The sequence below is a fragment of the Metarhizium acridum genome, assembly GCF_019434415.1.
Source record: "Metarhizium acridum strain ARSEF 324 chromosome Unknown scaffold_141, whole genome shotgun sequence".
Classification (NCBI taxonomy): domain Eukaryota; kingdom Fungi; phylum Ascomycota; class Sordariomycetes; order Hypocreales; family Clavicipitaceae; genus Metarhizium; species Metarhizium acridum.
Window position 1 is genome coordinate 2,113,475 of NW_027094020.1, and position 26,092 is coordinate 2,139,566.

At 51.7% G+C, this 26,092-nt stretch overlaps 10 protein-coding genes across 11 annotated transcripts; 4 read left to right on the plus strand and 6 right to left on the minus strand.

Moving 5' to 3' along the window:
* Nucleotides 1–1,161: 1,161 nt before the first annotated feature.
* J3458_009297 (uncharacterized protein) lies at nucleotides 1,162–2,949 on the plus strand. Its single transcript, XM_066119694.1, has 2 exons — nucleotides 1,162–1,416; nucleotides 1,480–2,949. Exons 1-2 carry the CDS (start codon nucleotides 1,314–1,316, stop codon nucleotides 2,379–2,381), a joined length of 1,005 nt encoding a protein of 334 aa, XP_065975490.1. The 5' UTR covers nucleotides 1,162–1,313; the 3' UTR covers nucleotides 2,382–2,949.
* On the minus strand, nucleotides 2,825–3,522 carry J3458_009298 (uncharacterized protein; the record flags this gene model as incomplete). Its single annotated transcript, XM_007809078.2, has 2 exons — nucleotides 2,825–3,048; nucleotides 3,102–3,522. 2 exons carry the CDS (start codon nucleotides 3,520–3,522, stop codon nucleotides 2,825–2,827), a joined length of 645 nt encoding a protein of 214 aa, XP_007807269.2.
* A 29-nt stretch (nucleotides 3,523–3,551) lies between these two features.
* POP1 (Ribonucleases P/MRP protein subunit pop1) lies at nucleotides 3,552–6,308 on the minus strand (the record flags this gene model as incomplete). Its single annotated transcript, XM_066119695.1, has 1 exon — nucleotides 3,552–6,308. One exon carries the CDS (start codon nucleotides 6,306–6,308, stop codon nucleotides 3,552–3,554), a length of 2,757 nt encoding a protein of 918 aa, XP_065975491.1.
* Nucleotides 6,309–6,705: 397 nt separating this feature from the next.
* Nucleotides 6,706–8,258, plus strand: J3458_009300 (uncharacterized protein; the record flags this gene model as incomplete). The annotated part of the gene is made up of 6 exons (XM_066119696.1): nucleotides 6,706–6,944; nucleotides 6,997–7,331; nucleotides 7,411–7,614; nucleotides 7,667–7,785; nucleotides 7,845–8,010; nucleotides 8,077–8,258. 6 exons carry the CDS (start codon nucleotides 6,706–6,708, stop codon nucleotides 8,256–8,258), a joined length of 1,245 nt encoding a protein of 414 aa, XP_065975492.1.
* A 1,522-nt stretch (nucleotides 8,259–9,780) lies between these two features.
* Nucleotides 9,781–11,662, plus strand: J3458_009301 (uncharacterized protein; the record flags this gene model as incomplete). The annotated part of the gene is made up of 5 exons (XM_007809076.2): nucleotides 9,781–9,793; nucleotides 10,246–10,262; nucleotides 10,340–10,363; nucleotides 10,434–11,016; nucleotides 11,073–11,662. 5 exons carry the CDS (start codon nucleotides 9,781–9,783, stop codon nucleotides 11,660–11,662), a joined length of 1,227 nt encoding a protein of 408 aa, XP_007807267.2.
* On the minus strand, nucleotides 11,125–14,193 carry SSZ1 (Hsp70 protein that interacts with Zuo1p). Its single transcript, XM_007809075.2, has 3 exons — nucleotides 13,898–14,193; nucleotides 13,669–13,795; nucleotides 11,125–13,590 (listed from the first exon to the last, which is right to left on the minus strand). Exons 1-3 carry the CDS (start codon nucleotides 14,034–14,036, stop codon nucleotides 12,147–12,149), a joined length of 1,710 nt encoding a protein of 569 aa, XP_007807266.2. The 5' UTR covers nucleotides 14,037–14,193; the 3' UTR covers nucleotides 11,125–12,146.
* Nucleotides 14,194–14,261: 68 nt separating this feature from the next.
* J3458_009304 (uncharacterized protein) lies at nucleotides 14,262–18,100 on the minus strand. 2 transcript variants are annotated; one of them, XM_007809073.2, is made up of 2 exons: nucleotides 16,179–18,100; nucleotides 14,262–16,097 (listed from the first exon to the last, which is right to left on the minus strand). In XM_007809073.2, exons 1-2 carry the CDS (start codon nucleotides 17,870–17,872, stop codon nucleotides 15,818–15,820), a joined length of 1,974 nt encoding a protein of 657 aa, XP_007807264.2. In that variant the 5' UTR covers nucleotides 17,873–18,100; the 3' UTR covers nucleotides 14,262–15,817. The 2 variants fall into 2 exon arrangements, with proteins under 2 accessions (XP_007807264.2, XP_065975493.1); XM_066119697.1 differs by having other exon boundaries at nucleotides 14,262–18,100.
* On the plus strand, nucleotides 14,444–15,254 carry RRP40 (exosome non-catalytic core subunit rrp40; the record flags this gene model as incomplete). Its single annotated transcript, XM_007809074.2, has 2 exons — nucleotides 14,444–14,641; nucleotides 14,715–15,254. The coding sequence occupies 2 exons, from the start codon at nucleotides 14,444–14,446 to the stop codon at nucleotides 15,252–15,254; spliced, it is 738 nt and encodes a 245-aa protein (XP_007807265.1).
* A 1,874-nt stretch (nucleotides 18,101–19,974) lies between the features above and the next one.
* Nucleotides 19,975–21,861, minus strand: J3458_009305 (uncharacterized protein; the record flags this gene model as incomplete). Its single annotated transcript, XM_007809072.2, has 1 exon — nucleotides 19,975–21,861. One exon carries the CDS (start codon nucleotides 21,859–21,861, stop codon nucleotides 19,975–19,977), a length of 1,887 nt encoding a protein of 628 aa, XP_007807263.2.
* Nucleotides 21,862–23,293: 1,432 nt separating this feature from the next.
* Nucleotides 23,294–25,267, minus strand: J3458_009306 (uncharacterized protein; the record flags this gene model as incomplete). The annotated part of the gene is made up of 1 exon (XM_007809071.2): nucleotides 23,294–25,267. The coding sequence occupies one exon, from the start codon at nucleotides 25,265–25,267 to the stop codon at nucleotides 23,294–23,296; it is 1,974 nt and encodes a 657-aa protein (XP_007807262.2).
* Between the last annotated feature and the right edge of the window lie 825 nt (nucleotides 25,268–26,092).

Sequence of the window (26,092 nt, forward strand, 5' to 3'; positions counted from 1 at the left end):
TGTCTACAGAAATAAAAGAACAGTTGGGTTTGTAGACACTTTCACTTCAAACCCGAATGCCACATGTCTCTGAATTCTGCTGACAGTACAGAACAGGGGTATCGCCACATACGTTGTTTGATAGCATTTTTATTTGTTATCCGAATGGATGGGAGTTGTTTGGGAATCTTGCCACCCACTGCCTTTGTTGACGGCTTTGGAAGTTATTGGCAAGATATTAGCGAATTTGAAGGGTGGAATCTCCTATCGGTGGAGATGTGGTTGGCCTATTGCTTTGAGACAATATTCAAAAATACTTCATTGTAATCTTATTCACCAAGGACAGCGTGGGTGGTTGTGCCATCCTCGGAAGCGTGAGTCGGCAAGTTGCAAGCTTGGACGAGCTCAAGTTACTAGTTCGTTTTTCTAGGTGCAGCAGAAATACCAGGAATAGAAATATTCATTCATTTAACCTTTTTGTCTTTGTCTGTTGCTATGACTTATTGCGGTGAAAAGCTCGAGAAGTCTTTTGCGATGTGGTGCCATGAGAAGCGCAGACAACTGATGGTCTTTGTCGGTCCAGACTGCATGCTTATTATGCTAGATTCAGGGCAAAAAAGGCCACGTCTGTATTTGATATATCTCTTTGTATTGCAAGGCAGGATTGCTAGTGGGGAGAACAAAGGTGATGCAAGACGGGATTCTGCAGACGGTATTCAGCGCTGATGCCGCACTGCAGTTGAATTCGTAGTAAGCCTGGCACCTGAGAATTGAGAATTGACAACTGACAGCTGAGGACAGGGAACTCAACTTTCAATGCCACATGAAAGGTGAAACTGGCCAGATGTCGCGCCCACGTCGTTGATTCATGCGCCTGCGGTGCAACTCTGAATCCACAGCCTGCACCCAACAGCCCACACAGCAGTGACACCGCATACTCGAGGGATATTGGCCATGCTGCATCTCTCTCGGCCTCTTGCTCAGCTCTTGTTCATGTTGATGACCCGATGCAAGTGATGATGGGAACGACTCCGTATGCCGACGACTCCGTAGTGTGCGTAGTTACCGAGTGCTACGCTGGGGACCCGGACAAACCTGGCCTCCCAAGCCCAGCCCCACTGTCGCCCGTCTCGGCCAGTTCCGCCTTTAATGTTGCTCACACTCCCTGTCATCGTCCGTCATCCATCATCCGTCATCTATCACGGCCGTTCTCTATCCTCGCATTGCTTTCTTGCAGACTCTCGCTACTTCTCCTATTTCGACCCCTGAATCCATCGATAGGATAGCACCTCACGCGACGGGCTGCACCAGTCTCGGCTTCACGCAGCCCCAACATGGCTGGTCTGATCGACCCGACCGTCGCGGGCAAGTATCCCGTCATTCTCGGCGACGGGCTGCTGGGAAAGACGTCCAACGACATCTTCACCGGCATTAGATGTACGCATTCTATGAAAACGACTCCCAATTGCCGCGCCGCTGCTTGCTGACACTCAGGTTCAGATAACCACAAACCTGTGCTATCCTCCGACGATGCTCCCAACAATGCCCGCCTCAAGCCTTCGCTCCCCGGCAAAACAGACTCATACGACTTGTCGTTTACAGACGACGACGGCGCATACTTATACACTGGCTCAAGAAACACCAGCAGCAGTCAATATGTCCTGCACTTCGATAGCGAGCGCAAGGCCTTTATCCTCGACAAGATTGACTCCACATTCAACATGAATGTCACGCGGCTTCCGGGGAACTCTGACTCAGCCCGTCTCAGTCGGCAGTATCCTCACCTCGACAGCAAACAAGGAGCAGAAGCACAGCCCCAGCGAGCCGCTCCGAAAAAGACCACCGCACCCAAGGACACATCTACGACCTCGGCTGCAAAGTCACAACCCAAAGAACCCAAGCGCAAGGCGGAGAAGAAGCAGCAAGCCAAAGAAGTGGCTCTCTCTTTCCCCGAGCCACAAAAGGAGAAGCCGAAGCCCAAACACAGCTCCTTTGACGAAGAGGAGGATGAGGACGAGGATGATGACGGAGGCCTGCTGATCGAGTACCCCGGTGCGGATACTGCTGCCAGACAAACCGACTTTTCGCCGGCATTCCCACCCCCGAGGCGGTTTGACGACTTTATGGACCAGCGAGACTCCGAGGCCGATGATGCGGATGGGGAGAGTGACGACGAGCCAGACATGGACTTCAAGCTACCTAGTCCTGTGAATCACCACCGGCCGGAACCGATGGACCAGGACGCCATGGAGGTAGAGCATGACGAGGGTGACGGCGACGTTGCCGATGATTTGGAGGATGTTCTAGAGAAGGAGATGGAGGAGGCGTTTGAGGATTTGGCGAATAGCCAGGGGGAAACGCCCGTGGGAGGCGACGAGAGTGAGATTAGCGAAGAGGACTAATGAGGTACCAAAAGGGCTTGATTTATGGCGTCTGGGGCAAAAAAGTGTGAATAGAGGTGTATAGATTCTGTTTGAAAATTCCAGCGTGGAACAGCCGGCGTTGGGGTGTGATCTAAAAAGAAAAGATCACCTAGGTTTTATCCTACACATGAATGAACCTTGATTCTTTTATTTTCACGATTTGATCCATCTCCTCTCAAGCCATTGACCGTTGTTCGTCAATCGTTTCCATCGTCAACTCATCACCCATCCAGATACCCGGCTCCCCAGCAAAAAGCTAACGAGGCTCCCTCCTCTCCAGCAGGACAACCTCGCCGTCCTCGTCGTCGTACTTGTACCTATCCCCGGGCAAATGATCCGTGACGCCCTCTATCTCGGCGTCGCAGAACAAGTGCCGCTCCGCATACGTCAGCACGCGGCCGTGCTCCCGCAGCGCGTCCCTATCAAAACACCCGACGCACATGCTGATCCTGTCCGACGCCTCGTGGCGCCAGAACAGGAGCGATCCGCAGCGGGAGCAGAACCCGCGCGCGTTCCCCGGCGACGCGCGGTACACCGACAGCGTCGCCTCCGACGTGTACCGTAGCGCGGAGACGGGGATCCTGTGCACCCGGAAGACGAGCGAGCCCGTCTGCTTGCGGCACTGGGAGCACTGGCAGGTTGAGCACTGGGTGGCCCGTTAGCTGGGCGGCGCTAAGGGGGAAGGGGGGGCTCTCTTACTTGCGCGGTGAAGTCGTGGTCTGCTGGGAATGTGATTGTGTAGCGGACGCCTTCGCAGAGACAGCCGCCGGAGATGGTGGTTGGTTTGGGAGCCATGCTTGCTTGGGGTGTACCGGTGACTCTGTTCGGGGCGGACTGTGGTTGTTTTTGGTATTTGACGCTGATGGTGGTGAGGAATCACTGAGTTGGCAATAATCGCGGTGAGCTGAATGTCATTGACGCCTTTCGGGAATACTTGATGATGGGCGGTGGCATGCGTGAATGGGAAGACCAGCCCCCGCGGCGATTTGTATAGGTTGGAGTTCGTGTGGCGGCGGCAAGGACCATCATCTGTGGGCATCGTGATGATTGGCGAGGGAAAGGAAACATTTTGATGCATTTTGCTTTTTCCTGCTTCGTAATGGGTATATATCGCATACATGGTATTCTATCCACATCTAGTGTGACTGACTATATTGCCTCCCATTTTGCTATCCAGCCGACATTCTCGCCGGCGTTTCTTACTATACATAGCCGCCCTTCTTTACTGTTTGCTTTCACGCCGGGTATCACTTTCTCGACAGCCACACTGCCAATGGCTGCTGCTTTGCCGTCACGAAGACAATATGAGCCGGATGTCACGAAACCGATGAGGTCCTTGGCATCTGGAACTAGGGGATGACCGCCAATGTCGACTTGGGTTGGTGCAGAGGGTGGATAGGCGACCGGTGGTGCTGTGAGTTCCTGGGCGAGAAGCTGCATCCGGGACTCCATGTCTGTGGCCTTGGCTGTGGTGCGAGCTCGTTTAGATGAGGGACTGCATCCCTGCGGGACCTTGGAGAGCCATTGGGCGCGTAAATCGTACGGTAAGCTGGCGCTGCTGTCCTGTGGTGGTATAGTGGATGGGACTTCGGCGTTTGAAGACGTCGGTGCTGGAGCTGGTGGTTGAGGAAGTCTATATATTCTGGCGCATGTAGTTACTGCGCCGCGTGATAAGAGTGTGATGCGGACATTCATGACGGCATTTGGTGGGAGTGTAGGCAGAGAGGCTTGAGACGTTACTGCCTTGGAAAAGTCGGCGCTTGGAACTAAATTGAGTAACTTCAATGACGGAGGGCTCGGCGACGTCTTGGGCGTAGAGGCTGGCTGATCATCGTCCATGGCATCTTCGTCGTCGGATTTGTCTGCTTGGACAAGCTCGGGTTCGGTAGTGGTGGTGGTGGTAATCTTTGGTGGCGCAGGCAAGTCAAAAAGAAATTCGTAGTCGCAAGCTAGACCATTACCAATTTCGCCTTTCCTGCCGGCTCCCAGGTCCAGCGTTGTCCACGAGGTTCTCTTGCTCTTGGGACGCCTGTCATATGCTCGTTGCCTCTTTAGCCGCTCGTCCAACTCCCACTCAGCACCCGAATCAGTGCCTATGAAGTCCGTTGGGAACCATGATAGCCCCCGTTCAAACGCGACTTGCATTGTCTCGTTTAACCCACCAAACCGAGGATTCATGCCTGATACGAGAGGGCAGTGGACCATGCTATACCACAAGGGCAAAATACATTTCCACGGCATGAGCACCACCCACGTTCCCTGAGCCTGTGTGCTTGTAGGTGAGCGAGACGCAAGTAGAATTATGGGAATAGGAGGGTCTATTTGGGCGGGCTTTAAAAACGACCCAGGGCTTATTGCACCCCTTCTCCTGTTGATGGTCTTTTGTGACGGCAAGCATGTGGCTTGGAAGCGACTGGTTCTGTCAAACAGTCCATAGGGCTCCAGCCGCTCTTCTGCCGGCCAATCTGCCAATACCTCTAGAAGCTTGTACTCAGCTTCGGGATCATCTGAAAATTCCATTTTTCGAGGTGGGTGTCTTAGACGCGGATCTTGTATTGAGAATCCAAGAACTGAATTTGCTGGTAATGAGGCGGGATTAGTTAGACCCTTCAGAGACCCGAAAAGACTGGCGTGCTTGTTTTTGGGCTTCTCCTCTGTTGAGTAGGGTGTCATGGTGCTCAAGAGAGTTTCTGTAGACGCAGGACCGGTGAGTTCGATGCTGCCAATTTCAAACCTCAAGTCTTCGACAAAAACGCCCGATCCCCTCATTTTGGACAGGCGTACTAGCTCGGCAAAGACCTCGAGGAATGCTGCCGGATTTACTCTGATATAGAGTTGCCGCTTGGCCTGGCTCCTATTTGCTGCATTTTCTGAAGCCACGGGCTCTGGATTCCATATAATCGTAGCTGGACACATGATTCTGTTCAGACCATCTTGTTGACGTGAAACGTAGCCCGACCATGCCCTCAACCCCATCCTCCATTTCGTGCCTTTGTCATTCCAACACAATTCTTGTGTCACCCCGACGCTCTTGAGAGTCTTCTCTATGCCATCAGGGCTTCCATACACGCCAATTGTGCTCATGTAACTCGTATCCCAAACCATGGTTCCCCTCTCGCCTTGGGCACGATGAGTCGGCCGATAGATCTTCTCGGTTGGCGTCAAGGGGATAGCAAAGCGCCACAGAGGATTCTTGGGATCCGTCATATGAGCTCTTTTGGCATGCCACTTGTGAGTCGGTAACCAAGTCTTATTGATCTGCCTTTTGCGAAACCTGGCCGGCGGTCTGGGCGGGTCGTTGAGCTGGTTTCTTCGAATCTTCGGTTTGGGCTGCCGTCCGGCCAACCGTGTGGCTTCGGTTGGAAGTGATTGTCCTTCGCTTTGGGCGTATTTTTCTTTTTGTAGTAGCCTTTTCCGCTTCCGCGCCGCCAGAATACCCTGCCTTTTTGCCGATTCTGCTCGAATTCTCGCCCTCGTTGTTTTCGGTTTTCGTTTTCTAGATTCAACCAAGGGGGTATTATCGTCCTCCATCTCCCTTCTGGCCCTTGCCCGCAGTCTCCGCGGCACTCTTTTCGGGTTATGACTTGCTGTTCGACGTCGCAACCCTCGAGGGACTTGCTGGAACGCACGGGTCGAGCTCACTGCTTGAGAAGTGGCCATGCTCTGCTCTAGAGACCGAATTTCGAATTCGTGTGCGGCAACAAAGGCCTGAAGGTCAAGTTCGCCATCTTTCAATGCTGCATCGGCTGGCTGGGCCGGGATATGTCGTGCCGAGTGCGTTTTCGCTCTCTTTTGACGAAATGCGTCACCGCGAGCACTTCCCGAGGCATTGGCAGAGCCTGACACAGCGTTACGCTTCCCTGTGGCAGATCCAGATGGACCACCTGATGGCGGCTTCGGAGCCATAGTCACTGGGCTATGATGGCCACGCCTGCCGAATGCGTGCCATGTGGTATACCGTATGGTTATTCGTGTTGATGTGATGGTTACGCGACCTTGGCTCAGAAATTTGACACGGCCCACTGCTGCAGCTTTATCGATAACCAATGACCCACTATGGCTGTGGTGTAAATTAAGCTATTTCTCACGCATCGGCCATCCATCCCTTTGTGTGCCCAGGTGCGTTTGTTGTGAGTTTTCTTATTGGGTCACATCCTGATTCGGTACAACAAGCGCACCTGCGCAATAACTACAAAGGCATGGCATGTCCAGCTGCCGGCCGTAGAATTTCTCCCGGTCATCTAGCAAATACAGCCGCGTGGTGTACAGTTCAGTCCAGAGACGCACATCGCATTCTTCCACAATGATGCCCTTTGGCAACGTTCTCAGTACTACTAAGATTCTGCTGAAAAGGCTGTTCGGCTGCTCAGTTAAACGCCCGCATTCCTCGAGTACTATTGCCGAGGAAAGCATAGCCCGATATTGCAAGGGGGGCTACCATCCTGTGAGAATTGGAGACCAGTTCAATAACAACAAATACAAAGTTGTCAGCAAAATGGGATATGGTGTCTACTCTACTGTTTGGCTTGCATTTGACCTTGAGTAAGTCCTTGATGGGATGACTGGCCAAGGTATCATATCTGACACGCTCCAGATTAAAGCAACATGTTGCACTCAAAATACTTACAGCCGACTCTTTCGGACAAGGATACGACACTTTTGAGCTGGGTATTCTCAGGCGTATAAGGGCACAAAACAGCTCAAATCCCGGCGCTACTCATATCCTCGGTCCGCTTGACAACTTCGAACACAATGGCCCAAACGGAAACCATGTCTGTCTTGTTTTCAAAGCCATGGGTCCAGACATGTCCAAGTACCGCCGTCTCTTCCCGAAACTGAGGATCCCTCTACCCCTGATGAAGGTTATTTCAAAGCAACTCCTTCTTGCTTTATCATACCTGCATGACACATGCCGAGTCATCCATACTGGTCAGTCCGCGCGTGTGATGAGGAAGACAGCCAACATGGCGCCTAGTTTTCTGTCCCTGTCCCCTGACAGAGATTCCAGATATCAAGCCTCAGAACATCCTGATCGAAACTTCGGCCATCAACAAAATGTTCCAGCAAGCACCGTCTGAAGCCTTCCGTCCACGTGACCTAGTACTCGATCCTCTCAATGACTTCTATAGGGAATCCATGCAAGTTTCCTCCTCTCAGGAAGACATAACTTGCCCACCCGACCTTTCAGTTAGGTTGGGAGATTTTGGAACTGGTGAGACCTTCAGCATAGACAGAGTAGCACAAATCTAATGGGTTCACGATAGCGAGCTGGATCGACAAGCACTTGACAGAGTGGATCCAACCCCAGATGCTGCGGGCCCCTGAAGTGATACTAGAAGCGGATTGGGATTGTAAAGTGGATATTTGGAACCTTGGCCTCATAGTAGCTCTCCCTTCCCAGATGATCTCAAAGCTTACAGCTGGTAACATTTTCTTGGGCAGATCTGGGAACTAGCGGAGGGGAAACTTCTCTTCGACGGCATGTGGACCCCGTATAACCACTACACGTCCGAGGCTCACCTAGCTCAAATCACCACTGTCTTTGGCAACATACCCAAACGGTTGTTGGATAGATCCAAGAGTCGAGATCGATTCTTTGACACCGACGGTATAGTATTTTCCCTTGATATGCTTTGGGTGATGCCTACTGTGAAACATGTGCTGACTAGAACAGGCAATCTTCTGAAACCTTCGACCTTTCCGCCCTGTTCGCTGGATCAAATGAGCACGAATGCTGACCTTTCGGGCTCGGAAAAGGAGCAGTTCTTAAGGTTCATTGAGTCAATGGTGAGACTGGATCCGGAGGACCGTCCCGATGCCAGCACGCTGCTTCAGTCGTCCTGGTTGGCTCAGTAGTGTAAACATAATACCGGGGCAACGTGGGTGACTCGTTGGATCATCGATTTGGATGGAATTGCTGCCACAGGAAGATGGACATGCCTGCAACGCATGTACTATGTCCTTACAGACGACACATTTGCAAACAACTCTTACAACTAGTCCAATAACTACAAGTCAAGGCAACATTGTAAGTTAATCCGATCGCCATAGCTCTGTTGCAACCAAATGTGTAAACCAATTTGGCAAAGAGAGATGTCATTCATTAAAAAAAAAGATTCGGGTAACCGCTAACACAATACATTCAACAGAACGGCAGAAGCATCTTGTTGCGTTTTTTTTATTGTAAGAGGCAAGCTGCTCGGCTCAATTCACGTCATTTGGGCCTCGAACAAGGTGGGTGGTGACATGCCGGCCGTTGCGATCCTTGAACTCGACAGTGATATGTCCTTTCGGGTGGCCGTCCCCGGCATGAAATGGGGAACTGTATCGTCGTTAGTGAATGGGCAGGACGGAGTGCTATCGCGTAGACATACACAACCTCAGCTTGCTCAACATTGCGCTGTTCAAGGCCACACTTGTCGTAGTGTTTAGCCACTAGGTTCTCGGCCTCGGGCCTCCGCCCGTCCCTGGAATGATGCGTGCTGTACCTCCATTTGATTGACCGTAAAGCTCTGAAAATCTGGGTAGGGTTCATAAGGACACGAAGAATAAATGATAGATTGGCAAGGGACTATTCGCAGGAACCCGAGAAATAACATAAGCCGGGGCAAGGATTTTATGGCCAAGTGGTTTGGAAAGAAATTGGGAGATGGGAAACTTTGGTATATCCTGTATTCACCCCAACTTCCAAGGCGGTAGCTTACATCCTGCTATTGGTCCAAAGAAGAATTCATAGCCCCGGGCTCTCCTTTGCTCGCGCAGTCGCTCGAGCTCTCTCTGCGTGTCTTTCCCCTGTTGGTGGACTATCTGCGACGCAATCAAGGCAACTGCTGTTGCCGGACCTAGCCATCTAATGGCAATGACTGACCCCGCATCACCAAACCAGAACTGAATCTTTATGGATCCAAGCGTAGCCGTTGGGCAGCCTTGCTTCAAAATGTGTACTACTTGGTCTGCCAACCGCTGGATGATGAGCTGATGGCCAGTGATCCCTCGTTGGTGAGACTGGGGCCTCGAGGGTTAGGGTTAAGATGAAGCTACCTGGGTACCCAGTTTTCCTCGTGTCTAACCATTGATTGTTCTTGCGCCTCGCTTCCCTCGCTGCTACAACAAGCGCTTTGTCTCTCTCTCTCTCTCTTTCAGGTTGCTTAAATTGCCTCATCGTTTCGCCAACGTGTCCCGCAAAAAGTCCCCCATTTTGCAATAGCGCCGCCACTCCGGGATCGCCGGCACGTGTCTCCGCCGCTCGAGGCTGCGAGAGCCTCAACTCACTCCGGCACCCGTGCTCCGTCTCAAGAGTCTCAAGCGTCTCAAGCGTCACCACCCACACCTTGCGCACTATCAAACCCAGTCCGAGTGGCTGGCCGATGCTGCTGTCATGACCTCTATCAGTAAGCCCAAATTCCGAACGCCCCGTTCCCTCGTGCTTCGGCCCTTTTGGGCCAAATAAGTGCTGCCTGTGTCCGTCCTGTCTTTGTGTGTGAGTGGTAGTCTAATTCTGGATTCGTTTTGAATCCCCCTTCAAAAATACCTTGAGGCATTTCTCACTCTAGTGTGCAAGCTCACTTCTCAATTGCTTGTTCATACCAGACACCAAGGGGACACGACTTGTTTGAGGGACGCGCGCCGTTCAAGTGAAGTCGCTTGGACTAAGCACGCTCACCAGTGTCACCACTCATCGCTCAGCATTCAACCGCCATCATTGCTCTCAACAAGTCAATCGCTTGCTTGCATCTGTTATTTCCCTATTACATTGACGCATTGCTGCATGGAGCCTCACGGTTACCGAATGCACCTCAATTGAGCGCATAGGCCATCGCTAACATGAATTTTTTGTCCACAGTGGGCAAGGCTCGCAGGGTGAGTGTCGTCTCCCTCGACATTGAGTTCTCACGCCGGCTGCAATCGAGGCCACTTTTGCTAACAATGCCTCAAAGCCCAAATTCGAATTACACCTCAAGGTTGGACGGGCCCCGACACTATTCGTCACGGGCATCTTGGCTATAAAGATCTAATGCAGTCCCTCTACAGATTTACGATTTAAACAACATCCCCCTCGTGTCTGGCAGCTCCTTCATCAAATGGCATCTCTCGCACTCGATGCACGCCGAGCATCGAGGGCGCACCGCGAAATGCCCCATTTCCAACCACAAAGTTGACTACGGCTACAGCAAACTGGTTCCCGGGGTCCGCATCTCCATGGATAAGAACAGCAACCTGACCGAATGCCCCTTGGAGTTTGAGGTCCTCCAGGAATTTGCCGTCGCTGAAAAGATCACCCTGGGATACGTCAAGCTCAATCTAGCCGAGTACGTGGAAGAGAGCGAGTCATTCAGCCGTGAAGCAGGGTCGCCGCCTCGAAAACGCAGCAGCATCGGCGTCAGCCCGACTCCCGCTGATGGCGGGGCCGGGCCTGAAAATCGCATCGTGGAGGAGGGCATCGTGAGGAGGTATCTCATGTCAGACAGCAAGATCAACAGCACGCTAAAGATTGGTATCCTCATGGTACAAGTAGATGGGGAGCGCAACTTTGTCGCGCCGGCATTGAAAACCGCCCCCGTGTTTGGCGGCATCGCAGGATTGGTAGCACCCGAAGCTGAGGATGACACATCACGTACGCTTTCTCCCCCCTTCCCCCGGCTATGTCACTTGCTGCTAACGCGGCTTCAGCGATGCCCATTATTTCCAAGCCCAGAGACGCAGCCGAGGTGCACGATCTCTACCGCCGGACCCTCGCGGCCTCGTGGTCCCGGCAGCCTAATGAGCTGCCGGCCGACGAGTGCATCGAGGACATCTTCTCCGGCGGCAACGGATGGGGCACCAAGAAGGAGGCGCACGATCACCACAACAGCGACGAGGGCGAGGCGGAGCCCCTGGGCGGCACCCTTCGACCCAGCGACTTCCGCCGGTACGCCAACCACCACGGCAGCCATGACGGAAGCCACAGTCGGCATAGTCGCAGCAAGAGCGCGTCTAGCGACAGGAGCGAGTCCACCGTCACCGGAGGCGCCAGCGCCAACGGCAGCGGTGGTCACAGGCGCGGAGGCCGGTTCGTCAGCGAGGACGGTAGAGATGCCCGTGACGACGACCTCGGCAGCAGCCGGAGCGGTGGCAGCATGGGCAGTCTAGCGCCGACACTGGGCAGCAGTAGTGACGGCGGGAGAGGCGAGCCCGGCATGAGGAGGGCGAGAGAGGTGGACGAGTTTGACGTGAGGGAGGACTTGGTGGCTTGGAAGTTGCCGGGCAGCGTGGAAGCTTGAGCCATTGGCGTTTCAAGTGGCGTGGCATGGCATGTATTTTTCTTGGGGGTTTGGAGCGGGCGTTTTGATAAAGTGACTTTTGATAACCTACCGCTTGAAACGACTGGCATCTTGCTCCTGAAACCCGCCCATGATTATGCTCCGCCCGCCAAACACTGACACAGACACCCATCCCAACCGTATAATTCTCAAAGCCAACACATTCCAGGAAAACCAGACATGTTGACCACGAGTGATTACCATAAAACCTATTTATTTATCCCGTCTCGATATCGTGCATCACGCTGTCTAATTCCGTGGAAGCAGAATATGCCCCTTGCCACTTCCACATTTTGTCCACCAATCTATCAATATTGTTCGCCTTTTTTGGTCACAAAAAAAAAAAAAAAACGACCGAACCAGCAAACCCCATACTGAACAAATGACATGTTAATCCACCTATATCCACAAGCTCCTGTCCGCCAGTCCCTTTCCAAGCCAAAACTTAAGCAGCCAAGTTACCCCTGACGCCGCCCTTTCCACCGACTTCTCTGGCAGTCACGGTGACGCCGAGATCAGCCAACACGTTGATGGTGACCTCGACCTTGCCGCCCTTCTTGACGCCCCTGATAGCAGCCTCGGCGAGCTGTTTGCCGAGCTTCCAGACCTTCTCACGCTTCTCCTCCTCTTCTTCCTCCTCTGAATCGAAATCCGAGTCGGCGTCGGAGTCCTTGTCGCCATTGACGGGCTCCTTGGCCTTGGGCTCGGGCTTGGTGACCTTGATGTGGGTGCCGCCTTCGACGACCTTGATGAGGACGTCGCCGCCGTCCTTGGGGGCGGCAATGTGCACGGTGCGGCGGGCAGGGACCGCAGTCTCGGCTTGCATGATGGGGGTAAACACTTCTTCGCCGTCAGTGTTGATGGTGACGACGCCTATGGCGTTGGAGATGTGCTTGACGGTGGTGACAGCGGGGTGGGTAGACTGTTCGATGTCGTTGGCTTCGTATTCCTGGATCAGGGAGGCCTGGAGGGCGGCACCGCGAGCCTGAGCCTCGGACGGGTTGATGGCGCTGACGCTGGTGGCCGGGGCGAGGATCTTGGTGCTCTCGGGGAAGATGTTGCGCAGGTTGTTGGCGATGCGGGGCGTGTGGGATGTGCCGCCGCACATGATGACCTCGTCGATGTCGAGGACGTCCAGCTCAGCCTTCTTGACGACGCCTTCGACAAGGCGGTTGAAGCCCTCAAAGACCTTGCGGCCAATCATTTCGTATCGCAGGCGGTTAATGGTGGATGAGAAGTCGAAGCCCTCTGCCAGACTCTCGACGCTGAACTGGGCATTTGTTCCCAAGGAGAGTGCCTTCTTGGTAGCCTCGGACTCCTGTCGAAGCTTGGCCAGGCTCTTGGCGTTGGATCGGGGGTCGGTGGTGTGTTTCTTGATAAACTCCTTTGCGAAGTGGTCCATGAGCACCTGGTCAAGCTGGACACCAGCAAACTCGTAGTCGTGCGCAGTAGCCAGGATGGTGTACATGCCGCCTCTTGAGGCGACAACAGCAACATCTGAGCGAGTGCCGCCGAGATCAGCAACAACGACAATCTTGTCCTCGACAACAGCTTCAGGGCGAGCATCGTACGCCAGCATGGCGGCGACAGGGTCAGAAATGAGCTGCAGAACCTCGATGTCGGCATCGTTGGCCGCCTTTATCAGGGCCTCGCGCTGCTTGTCGCTGAAGTTTGTCGGCACGGTGATGACGGCCGAGGTCACCTTCTTGCCAAGGTAGTCCGAGGCAGAGGTGACAAGACGGCGCAGATAGCGAGTGGCAGCTTCGCTGACAGAGACGGACGAAGCTTCGCCCTCGGCGTCCTTGTCCTTGACGGAGAAGAAGACGTTGCCGGCGTTGTCCTGGGGGTGAGCGGCGGCATGGCAGTAGGTAGGGTCGATGGACTTGAAGCTAATTTAAAGCCTCGTTGTTAGCACCGCGGCTCTTCCCGTCACGTTGCGCAGAAACGCAAAGGATACATATACATACTCCTTGCCCAGAAACTCCCGGAAGTAAGCGATCGAGTTAGAGGCATTGCGCACCAAGAAAGCCTTGGCCTGCGCACCGTAGTACTCGTCACCGTCGACGTACGACAGAACAGTAGGAATCTGTCGGTCTGATGCCCAAGAAAAAGGTCAGTATCACGGTGTCCCATCAAACAAGCACGATTCGCCCAGCAAACATCCAATCCAAGCTCCCCAGTCCTAAAAAGACATACCTCCGTCCTCATTGGCAATAACATCCGCCTTGTCATCGACAGTAAACGCAATCGAACTGTTGGAGTTGCCGAAGGTGATACCAATAGCCACCCGGTCCGCCGGCTCGGGACCGGGTTTGGCGCCCCTACTCTCAGACATCCGGAGCGGTTTGAGCAAGCAAATTCGAAGTCGTTCAAAGAGCGATTGGAATTCGATAGCAGAGAAGCAAAATACGCTCCAGATTGTTTTCTGCCACAAACCGGTCGCGACCGCGTCGAAAGAAATGTAGTTCAAGGTTTGGGGCCCTGGCAAAATGGGTAGTGGGGGTAATTTTTTTTTCGTCTACCAATTCTATTCCAAAAATTTCCCAGTTGTCAAGCACCTGCCCAACTAACGAACATGCTCACACCTTCTTCCCCCCCACCGTGGGCCGCTAAACCGCTTTGGAACCCCCTCCATCGAAATTGTCGTCCTGCAAAGGGCAAACAGTTTCTCGACGATAACACGCCACACAAGGCTGGAAGAACTGGCTGGCACGGAACTTCCGCCGCTATTCACCAGGCATCATGTCTTCAGAGCCGGTGTTCGTCCTTCCGGGCGATCACATCCCACCAGACCTTGTGCCCTCACATCCCAAGAAGCCGCTCCGATTAGGCCCCGGCCTGCGGCACGTTCCTCCGAATGATGTTGTGCCCACGCTGGCTGGCCAGCTTGTGACGGACAGACCAAAGAATGCGATTAGAGTTGAAACCTCACATGGACGGGTAAACCAATTACCATTCATCGACTAGCCGAGCGGAAATGTGGCTAACGGAGGGGTGGGATATTTGTTTACAGTACGTCCCTCGAGTGGGAGAGCTCGTCATAGGAACGATTCATAAGAGCGCCGCGGATGTCTACTATGTCCATCTATCAGATCACACTGCGCCCGTGCTATTGCCGCAATTGTCGTTCGAGTCGGCGACCAAGAAGACACGTCCCGTCTTGGCACCCGGGGCGCTGGTCTACGCGCGCGTCACTCTGGCGAATAAGCATATGGATGCAGAACTGGAGTGTGTTTCGTCGTCGACGGGGAAGTCGGATGGATTGGGGCCCTTAACCGGTGGTATGATGTTTGACATATCATTAGGGATGGCTAGGCGGCTGATGATGCCCAAGAGCGTGCAGGAAGGCAAGATTGTTGTGTTGGAAGAGCTGGGTGCGCTGGGTTTGCAATTTGATACGGCCACGGGCCGCAACGGGCGATTCTGGGTGGACAGCGAAAATACAAAGACTGTCCTGGCTGTCGGAAGAGCAATTCAGGAGACAGACGAGAGAAGACTAGGAGTAGAAGACCAAAGGAAATTGGTCCGAAAGATAATCAAAGATTTGAGCTGAAGCTCTCGCCTCTCGCTCTCTCTATTGAGCTCGGAAACAGTTCGCCAACCTTCCTTTTGTTACTACGTACAGGGTGCTCCTCGCACAACACCATACATATACCGCAACGCCCCATAGCCGTAAAGTCTGTAATTAGCAAAGCGCTTCTCCATGCCGGTCATGATCAACCAGAAAATACTGTATCCAAACGCCTCATTGCTGCTCTAGCAAAGTCCTTAATACCTAGATGCCCCAAACCCTATTCCATAGTCTCTCTGTTGATGCTAATTCCCCGTTTGAAAAGATAGACAAGAGTTGGCAGCTCCATGTGAATGTAGCCGAAAATAACGCAAAGGGAAAAAAAAGTCACGATGAAGCAGGAGTACATGTTCGCTGCAACCATCTATATGCGAAATGCCTGCCTCGGGGGTATATGTTTTAAAATGGCGTGGGTTGCCGACGCGCCCTAATCCACGTCCAAACTCTGGTCATGGTCGCAGAACCGTTGCGTTGAGTCCCGGTTGACGGTAGTTAGTGTCAACAGTCTGACACTTTCTCGGTATTTTTTTGTGCTAGTTGCAACATCATGCACCGCCCATTGCCAAATCAACTTCTATAGGTTCTGGGAGATGTTGCTGATCCATGTTATGAATTTTGGTCATATGCCGCTTCCAGTTATCCTTGCGAGGGAATGCTTTGCCCCCGGCCTTGGAATAGTCACACTCTGGAAACGCACAGTGGAATTTCTTCTTCTTCTCATGGCGGTCGTTTATGTGCCGTTGTAAGTGCGTCTTAGTTCCAAAGCCCTTGCCACAATTTTTGTAAGGACATTTGTGTTCTTTGATGTGATAGCGCTGGTGATGTCTACTTCGCGGTTAGTTTCTACAAATTCAACGTAAGACATTGGTAGCATGGTCATTTTTGACTCCCCCTCCCCCCACTTACTTGAGCTTGTGTGGCTGGTCAAACACTTGACTGCAGCCAGGCTCGTCGCATCGAAATAGCCCTGTTCTTGGAGATGCTAGTCCGGGTTGCGGGGAAGCACTGTTGCGGATTTCAGAGCTATTCATTGAACCTGGAGAAGGGCTGTCGAACTGTGTCGAAGGGGTATTTTCGGTGGATGGCCCGGTCGAGTGCGGCCCGTGGTATTGAGTTGATCCGTCCGAGGTACAACTCTGATGTCGGCCGTTGTCCGGGATCATGGACGGGCTCAGGTGATCGTGGCTATGCACGTCAACCATTGGCACATCCTTTTCATCCATTGCCTGCAACCCCTGAACAGCGTTCTGATTCGTCGGAGTAGCTGGCCGGGCGTTTTGAGCAGCATCCGAAGGAGATAGGGCGGACGTGGGCAAAAGTGTAAATGCCAATGTCGAGGAATGCTCTGGCTCAGCAGGGTCACTGGTGGACGAAAGCCCTGGAGAGGATCCGTATGAGGTATGCAATTGATGCTCGGTTCTGTGCCATACTTCTGACTCTGTCGACGCAGGCATAATATCCATAGGATTCACAGTACCAGGAGCTGGAAAGGTCGGCGGTGAAGGCGACGCCTGGAACGCTCGTTCCGGCGCCGGAGGTGGTGGTGATTGGGGTGGGGTCTGAGTCGTCGGATGAGGAGGAGACACTGACGATTCTTTCTTCTCTGGTGGTTCCGTCACTCCGGGAGCAAAAGGTGGTGGCATTGATGTCTTGGTGGGCGAAAGCTCGGTTGGAGAGTCGGTTGCACGGCCTGTCGTGAGTATTTGCCCAAGCTCCGTCCCTGAGGGTACCTGCGACGCAGTGGCTTTGTCGTCGCTGGACAGCGCCGACGCAAGAGAGTTTTCGCGGCCGCTCTGCTGGCGAAACATGTGCTTTAGATGGTGCTTCAAAGAGCTGCCACGCGATAATGTCCGAGGTGGTTCGTCGGCAGGCTCTGGGGCAGTGACCATGCCAAACGCCGATGAGGGGATTGACGGGCTGTAATAATCAGCACTGGTTCCCTTGAGAACCCCTGGATTATCATCGTGTGCTGTTGCCGCGGGGGTGTTTTCAAAATAATATGGAAATGGCTCGTCGTTTGAAAAGTCGTTGCCAGTGTAATGACTCTGTTCTTGTCGGGAACCATCATCTGTTTGCGCAGAAAACTGTCTGGACGGGCCAAAATTTCCATCCGGCTGCGTCACATGGCCATTACGGGACGACCAGCTAAACTCCTTGTTCTGAAGGGCGCCAAAGTCCCCTCGCGCAACATCTCCATTCTGCTTGAACGAGTCTGTAGACGACAGGCGACGATGTGAATACGGATTCTGCACCGGGCCGCTGGAAGGCTGGGGGAAAGGCCCTGCTTCGGCATCGAACTTGGGGCGTTGGGCTCGCCTTCGGCGTTTGATTTGGTGAATGACAACGGGATAGAGGCAAAAGGTTAATAGTGCGACGGCGACGACGACACCAACCACGGTTCCCGCAATGGCTCCATGGCTCATGTCTCGTTTATAAGCTCTCAGGGCAGGCTCGGTAGCGGCCGCCATGGCCACGGCGGCTCTCGAATACAATGATGAAAATGGTGGGATCTCGTGGACAGCACGAGAAACTGCAGCCGCAACGAGATCGCTGCCCGTCACCACGGACAGCCAACCGGGGCGAGTATCAAGTGCCAACATTGAAGGTACCAAACGATGGGATGGAGCAACTGTCCACCTGGGAGGCCGCCCGCGATGGGGGCTCGCGCAAAGGCCCGTTTGGGGCCGACTCAACAGCTGCGTAGCACACGGCGACGATGATGAGCGGTCGCTGTCTGGATACTGTCAAGCATACATGACGGTATGTACTTGCAAAGCGTAGTGAAAATGAGGATGGGGAAGGGGGAAAAAGGGAATAGAAAATAAAACCTGCAATCGGTAATGGTCAATGGCGGTAATTACGGGTGCGCATGTTGGAAGCTGAAGACCCCTGCGGCACAAGCCGACGCGAAGGTCCAGTACAAGGATGCACACGTACAGTGGTGTACCAGGTATAGCAGGCCCCGGAGGGAGACTCTGTCGTCAACGGATTGACTGTTCTGCGCAGTGCCGTGTCCGCAGTGGTGGTACTTGTGCAATTGATACCAGATGTCCCTACGGAGTACTCCCTACGGAGTGCTTCGCCAGCTTTCCACGTTTGATGCACACGAGGCCATTGGTGGCGTCAATCTGGGCGGCTCTCCATGGCCAGCTGCCCACTGCCCACCGACCGCTGCAGCCACATGCGGCTTCCGCCAGACCACCACGCTAAACCCTCCTCATCTCAGCATTCAATGCGGCGCCGCTCCGCTGTTCGCGACATGGACATTGTCTACCCTGCATCATCGTCACCATCGTCATCCTGCCCGTTCATCTTTCCAACACACACACACACGCCTTGTAGGCCGTGGCGCAAGTCACCCAAATCAAGCTTACCGTCGTTTCATCAATCCAAAAGCTGGCTAGCGCATCTCTATCCCACTCCGACCTCCAAATGCCCATCGTCATACTCAAGTCAGGCATCTGGGCTATCATGTGTATGCGTTGAATCGACGAACTGCAGCCCAGGCCGGCCACCTTTGTCTGCTCTAGGCATGGACATATAATAAGTCAATATGCTTTGTCGCTAACACGACGACGTCAGCCGGCCCGCTCAATTAATGTGGTTGACGACAAAGCCGTGACAATTGAAGGTGACCAAACCCTTTCACCACTGCCGCCAGTCCCATCCCCTCCGGTGTGTTAAGGGATCTGCAGGGATACATATCCAATGAGAAGCTAAATAAAAAGGTACATTTATTTACTAGTAAATTAAGTGGTAATAAGAGTATTAATATCATAATATCCCATAAATCGATACATCTAACATAATACAGCCCCAACGCGATTGACGGGTCACCTTGCGGTTACCCGCTGTCAGCATGGGCATTGTGGGGCTCGTAACATGCTGGCGGCCCTTGAAACTTTACACAACATCTGAACCTTGACAACCTTGGCAACCCTTCACGCGGCACCGGACTCCGTTGGCTGGCTGCCTCCGCCTTCTTGGTCGACCGCCCTCTATGTCTGCCATCGCTTCGCCCGACATGCACCTCTGACACCGAGAAACCTCCGTGTATCATATTGCAATTCTTGGACGGCTTCCATATATGCAGTTACGCGATCCTGCCCGTCACTGCCTCGATTGGGCTCTACTAGGATATGGGTCTTGGCGATTCAACCCCAAGTCGTGGACCCTTGCAGACAATCAGTCTTTCGCATGTCCGTCCTCCCAACTTAGAGAGGCCAGTGACCAAACCACTCCGCGTTTGGACGGTTCGCTAGCGGGAGTGATACGTGGTTATCAATCTGTTTACCCAAGGCGTCGCAAACCGCTCCATCATCCTGGAAACTGACTTCAATTATCGCACTTTAGTAAACATTTGGCTCTCTCTTGAAATATGAATAAATGCACAACCCCTGCTCCAACATAGATCGGCGGTAATACACTGTTCTGAATGCAGCACAGCCTCATACCTGTTCTGTTCTGGCTGTTGCCATGTACATGCCGAGTGAAAAAAAGAAGCACACCTCCGTACAAAACCTGGAGTTGATCTATTTAAACTGAACCCTCTTCATTCAAAGGCACTCTAATATCAACCAAGGGTCGTCACCTTTGCACATGTTTGCACACATGAGTTCCTGGTTGAACTTCCTGTTGACAGGATTTAAAGACAAACAAGTCTGGAGTGTGCCGCACGTCTTCCAGACATGGAGCCACGCCATTATATCGTTACAATCCGTCCATGTAGAAGTGTATCGTCCCATAGCTGCGACAAATAATTGCTTCTACTGAATCTTCTTCCAGGAACATAAGCCATTGTCCTGCGCATCAAGATGATTTCGGCTTGGCGTGCTCTCGTGATAGCAACATTTAACCGCTTGGGGTCATCCATGAACCCGGCAGTAGTTGTTCTTACCATGTCTAGAAACACCACGTCGGCCTCATTCCCCTGTGCCTTATCTACTGTTAAGACCTGAGTTCTTCTTTGCCAAGATTCTGGCCAGCTTTTCACCGCGGCGTGATAATGCTTTACCGCGGTGCTGTACGGAGTTGCAATCATAATGGTACCGCCCATTTCTCTGTCTCTGAGGCCGCGGAATCCGTCATCCTGTAGTAGACGTGTGGCTTGGGCCAGAACCCATTGGTGGTGAAGGGGGTTCCAATAGCTGTCGCGACACTTTTCTTCATTGCTGTTTTCCATATTCACGATAATGCGGTTCTCGTCAATGTGTCGATTACCATTTAGACTTTGGAGGTAAATAGCTAGGTAGGCCACGCCTTCAGGGTATCGAGATGCATCGTCATAGCCAGATCTCATCTGGCTTTCATAGAACATAGCAGATGGCAGCCTATGGAGGTTTCCAAATGCCCGCTTATTAACGAGTAGCTTGCTATTGACAGCATTGACGCGGTCTGCCCTAGCCATGGTACTCAGCTTCAGTTGTGCAGCAAATGGGTTAAATCTCAGTCCGCTGTGCTTCTCTCTGTCCTTTGCATCCTTCACGAACGGCTGCGTTTGTTTCACATCCCCCGTAAATATCCAAGCCTTGGGCGTAAAGTATGCCAGAGGGATGAGTGTGGTGAGCTCCCTGGCATGAGAAGCTTCATCCATGAAAATGATGTCCGGTTTAAAAAACTTTGAGAACCTTCCGCACGCAGCGACCGGAGTTGTGGCGATAAAGTCTGTCTGCGCCAAAACAACACGATAAAGCCTAGAGACATGGCTTCTCAAATGCTTCCAATCATCGGTACTCAAGGCTTCGCCACTATCCATTTTGTCCAATAACTTTTGGAGGCCGAGAAACGCGTCCCTCTTGTTCTTTTCAAAGTACTCCCATGACGCCTCGTCCAAAGTTGGCACAATGCTGGGATCTCTTGACACGCTGGTCTGTTTGGAGAGGCCAGCGGTCACAAGAAATCGGTTAGCAAAGTCTGGGACCGCCGAACTGTCTTCATTTGTAGTTGACCGTGATCCATGAAGTTTAGCACTCTGTCGCATTTCCAGTGGCCATCCATGCATACGCACGATACGGAGATTTACTCCAGTCTCCCGACAAAGCGAGTAGTATCTGCTAGCAGCATCGTCTACAGCTTTATTGATGTCCACCAGAAACAGAATAGGGTTTCGCTTTTTTTTGTGCTTCCTCCTCGAACATTGTATCAGACCTGCCAGAACCATATTCCATTCTGTCTTTCCAGACCCCGGACAGCCGTTGACAAAGTAGAGTCCATTTGGTATCTGCTTCAGGCCGTTGAAAGCGCTCAAATGATCATTGCTAAAGGCTTTAAATCGCCGGAGAATTGCATCTGGGACTGCATGCCTAGGCAGCTCTGGGTTTCTTAACTGTGGGAAGTCTTTGTGGAGATCATAAAAGTCTTTCCAACTTGAATGAAAGTTCTGAATCATACGAAATGCTCTTTGAGACTTCAACGTGGGGCCTCTGTTCTGAAGACGTTTTTCTTCAGTGAAAAAACGAAGAGCGTCGAGCTCCGCCTCAAAAGTGGCAGAGTTCACATCCCACTCGATGGTCAGGAGCTGATGTTCGTTTTCCTCCAGAAAGATTTTGTCCAAATCACTTGCTCTACAAGATATCTGAAAATCCGACATCAAATCCAACTCAACGTGATCTCCTTCCGAATTTGTCCAAGATCGTGGCACATCGACTTTGTATGCTGCAAATGTTTTGATCCTCGTATCTCGTACTGATTCAAAGGTTTCAAGCGGATTTGGGATGCGGGTAGCTGGTATGTGCACGAGAGAATATTCATTACCACCTCTTATGACATTTGAAACCATGTCTATCTTGAAACGGTCGGTGGTGGTTGGGAAACCGCTCGATGCCAGGTTTTCGGGTGGCTGAACTAGAAATAGCCAAGGTTTCGTGAAGGCTGTAATCAAGTTGCTCAAAGGCGTAATCACCCAGCATCTGAATTCCTGACGCCTTTCATTCAAGACTCGGTGCAAATATTCCTCGTTGTACATTTCAATCTCCGTACCTTGCTCATGACGCCAGGCAAATTCTTCCTGAATCGGAAATGTGTGTAGAGGTACAAGTGCCTTCGTTAGTAGATGTTAGCCAGGATTTACGTTTTCCCTAGGGGTTTGTAAAAAGCTCACGGTGTCTGGTATTGTCTGAAGTGACAGTGACTGTTCAATATCAGGTCCCGTCCGCGACATTCTAAAAGCGTTGTCGAGTGGGCTTTTTGGAGAGAAGTCCCAAGAAATTTGGATGCTCCTGGTGTGCAATAAGACCGCAAGGCAATAGAAAGGCGAGAAAAAAGTCAATGGCGCATCGGAATGGGGGAAGGCAAGAATCCGAGGCAGCTAACAGAGTTCGCCAACTGGCTGCCAGCCGACAGCAACTGCCCACTCTCTGTTTCCTCAAGTATCTTAGCACCAAATGGCATGATCTTATCTGATAAAGGCCCTAAACTCATTAAGAATTTCAAGTTTTCCCAAGGCCAGGTTTCAATCTATGCTTGTTTTTTTAATCTCCGGCTCAGGGCAATGACGGGAACTAAGCACCAGCTCATCCCAGCACAGTAAATACAAAGTACGTAGTGAGACTCTCGAACCCAGCCGCTATAGACAAGATTTGTGTTCTTTTCTTGTCCTTGATTTTAATCGGATTGGATCCAATTTAAAAGTGAGCTTTATAATATCGTTAGCTGCAAGCTAACATAGACCAAGCTCCTTGCTAGTCAGGGGAGAAAACTGCACTTAGAAACGAAATATTCATTGTATTGTCCTCGTCCACCTAGTGTTCTGGGATTAACATTCGCTTATTGTTCCAAGTTATCTCTATATCATTATAATACCTACCTAGGCATTAGGTATCTAGGTAGGCAGGCAGCAACAGCTCTCGCTCCGAATGCCCCTTCAAGGCTTGTCACATTTTTTCTCCATCATGGGCAGAACTAGCACCCAATATACCTACCTAGGTATTCATGATATAAACCACAGAATCTTGAATCACTAGCTCCGGAATTCTTTTCTTTTGAATACCGCGGCGCAGTCGTTTAGGCTCCTTTTGGCAATCTCACGTGAGGTCCATGAAAGAACTGGACGTGATAATGCTTGTATGGAGGCCAGGTACGTCTTCATCGGTCAAGTCGATGGTAAGGTTCATTGCTCCTGGCGAGTCTGAATCGAAGCTCTCAGTATCAAGCACTTCTGCGTCAATTATTACCACTTTTTCCGCCTCGGGCTGATGCGATTGAACACGGTCCTGTTGCAACAGCCTCTTTTCCAGATGCTTGTATAAAAACTTGACACAGCTGGGCGGAAAGGCATTCCCTATCTGGGATTTTATGCCGACTGTTGTCCCCCGAAACTTATGGATCTTTGGAAACCCTTGCAGGCAGGCATATTCTCGCAGAGTGAAATTTCGCGTTCCATCAGGATAGTACAAACTTCCCCATCTAGCTGCAATTGTTCCCAGCAAAGTGTCAAAACCTGAGGCGCGTCTCCTAGGGGTAAATTGGGCGACGGTACCAAGGTTGTGCAAGTCGTCACCCTCTCGAATTCTGCTTAGAACTTGTCGAATTGTGGTATATGGACGCAAACCATCTTTGCTTTTCTCCGAATGGGTCGCCGGAGGAAAGCTTGGTAGCTGCTCTCCCGGCCCTGCAGCAATTATTATAAGTCGTTTGCGTGTTTGAGCCAACCCCCAGGTGCATAGTGCCACGATCTTCCATCGAACAGAGTACCCAAGCTCCGTGAGACCTCTAATAAGTGAGTAAAAGTATTGTCGATGTCGATCAAATGTTAGCCCAAAGGTCTGCTCTATGGTGATCACCCTCGGACGCAGCTTCTTCACCAGCGCAGGGCAGCTACGCTGCGCTAATATGTTGTCATCGTCATGGGCACAAGGTTTTGTATGTGCTGGAGAAAAGTATTGGCAGGGCGGAGACATGTGAAGCACATCTACTCGAATGGAAGAATCATCTGTTTGTCCAATGAACCTGTCAACAGGCCATTTGTAAAGTTTTGTCTCGGGAAAGTTAAGAGAGTATGTCCGCCACACATCTGGCGATTTATCGATGGCATGAGTAACCTTGAATCCCGCATTCTGAGCACCCCTCGATACCCCGCCAGCTCCGGAAAAGGCGTCAAAAAAGGTATATTTCTGGTTACTTGCTCGGGAGCTCCCCTCTGGAATGCTCGAATCATGAGTGAGATCAACGGCCTGACCAGAGGAGCCTTGGTCTGGAGTCCAGGAACCGCCTCTGGTACGGCCTCCTCTCCATCTATTGCATAAAGCCTCTTGGTCAACAAGATATTGGCGATCCAAAACTTCTTCAGTCGATATCCGTTCCAGAACCTCTTCCTCAACTTTCTGGTCCTTACGATTATCGACAAGGTATACCATCCATTTCCATCGACAGCAGAGGTTACCTGACTGTTCAATGTGGCGCTTGAGGGCTTGGGTTCTGCTTCTGATGGACAGACGGGATTGCGGACCATGCAACACAGAATGCTCTGGAAATGTTGCGTTTGTAATTATAAGGTTTCGCTTTCTCACAACATGATCTTCTTTGATATCAATCAACAATGCAAAGTCGTCTGGGGTGCGTCCGTTTGCTTGCTGAAAGTGCAGCATCATGCACACTTCATTCACCTTCTTGGGAAGCCGACCTCGCATATTTTTTGTCCTGGTAAACGGGACACCTCGAAATTTTCGGCCAGATAAGGTTGCTCGGGAAATGTGCTTTACTTGTATGAAGTCTACTCGGTAATCACCGATCATAGTATTCTTGACTTCGATCACATCTCCAGCCCGAATGCTCGGCTGCGCGAGAGTCATGAGGTTCTGCTGTGCTGTACGCACAGGCATCTGCGTTTCTGCAGCATTACCGATATCATTGATCCAATCTATTATGTTGGCATAGTTTCCTTCGTCTGGTTCATCGTTCTCGAGATCAAGTGTGCGTGATGAAGCAACGCTGGTGCTGCGCAACCGTTGAGATCCTTCTTCAAAACATATCACCGAAGGAGGTGCCATCGCCACCATGGATATTCCCTTGAACTATAGGAAGCTTAGCTCGAGAAACCTCCAGACTAAAGGAGCAGGTAGCTTTGGTATGGGTTGAAGTCGCGCGGTTCCAGGATGTTTTTCGGGGAATCAATCTGTCAATTGAATTGCCATATTTAAAAATAAGCCCAGCGAGTACAACCAAATGAGAATCAGACACAGGAACTGTAAAGAGGGAGCCGAGTGTCAATGTTTAGACGAGAGTTTCTCATGTCATGAAGAGGATATGCATCTAGTCTTGTAATACTTGGGGCGAGAAGATTTGAGTATATGTAAAATCAACTGTTCATCCGGCTCGTCGCATGTGACGAGAGCCGTTGGCCGTTTGCATAATGAGCCGACAGTGAAGCTCTTATTGAAGGAACTCTCACTCTCAGCTCACAATGCCCTCACTTCTGGGATGGGAGTTACGATGCCGCCTCGGCTAGGACCAATGGAGTAAGGAGAGCCAAGCTGAGCAGGATAGCGTTGCGTAAACCGCCATTTAGGTGTCACTGTCAAACCTCCAAGGTAATAGTAGTTTTATTTAAAGACATAACGCCTCTATACCTACCTAGGTAGTTACAAACTCGTTGAAATGCATGTTGGACATTAGTCAGGAGGCTACAAGTAAGCGGCATAAGAGCGATCCCGCTTATAAGCCTGGATGTCTCTCGGAATCCAGTCTGTCGAGAATAATAGAGTATTAGCTTGGTTCTGTGAATTCTGCATGGCTTTCTGATATTAGGTCAATAAAGGGATCAATGAAGAATATCGATCACCTCGGCGCTATCATCCAAGGTGATGCAATGCGTCTGGAATCTT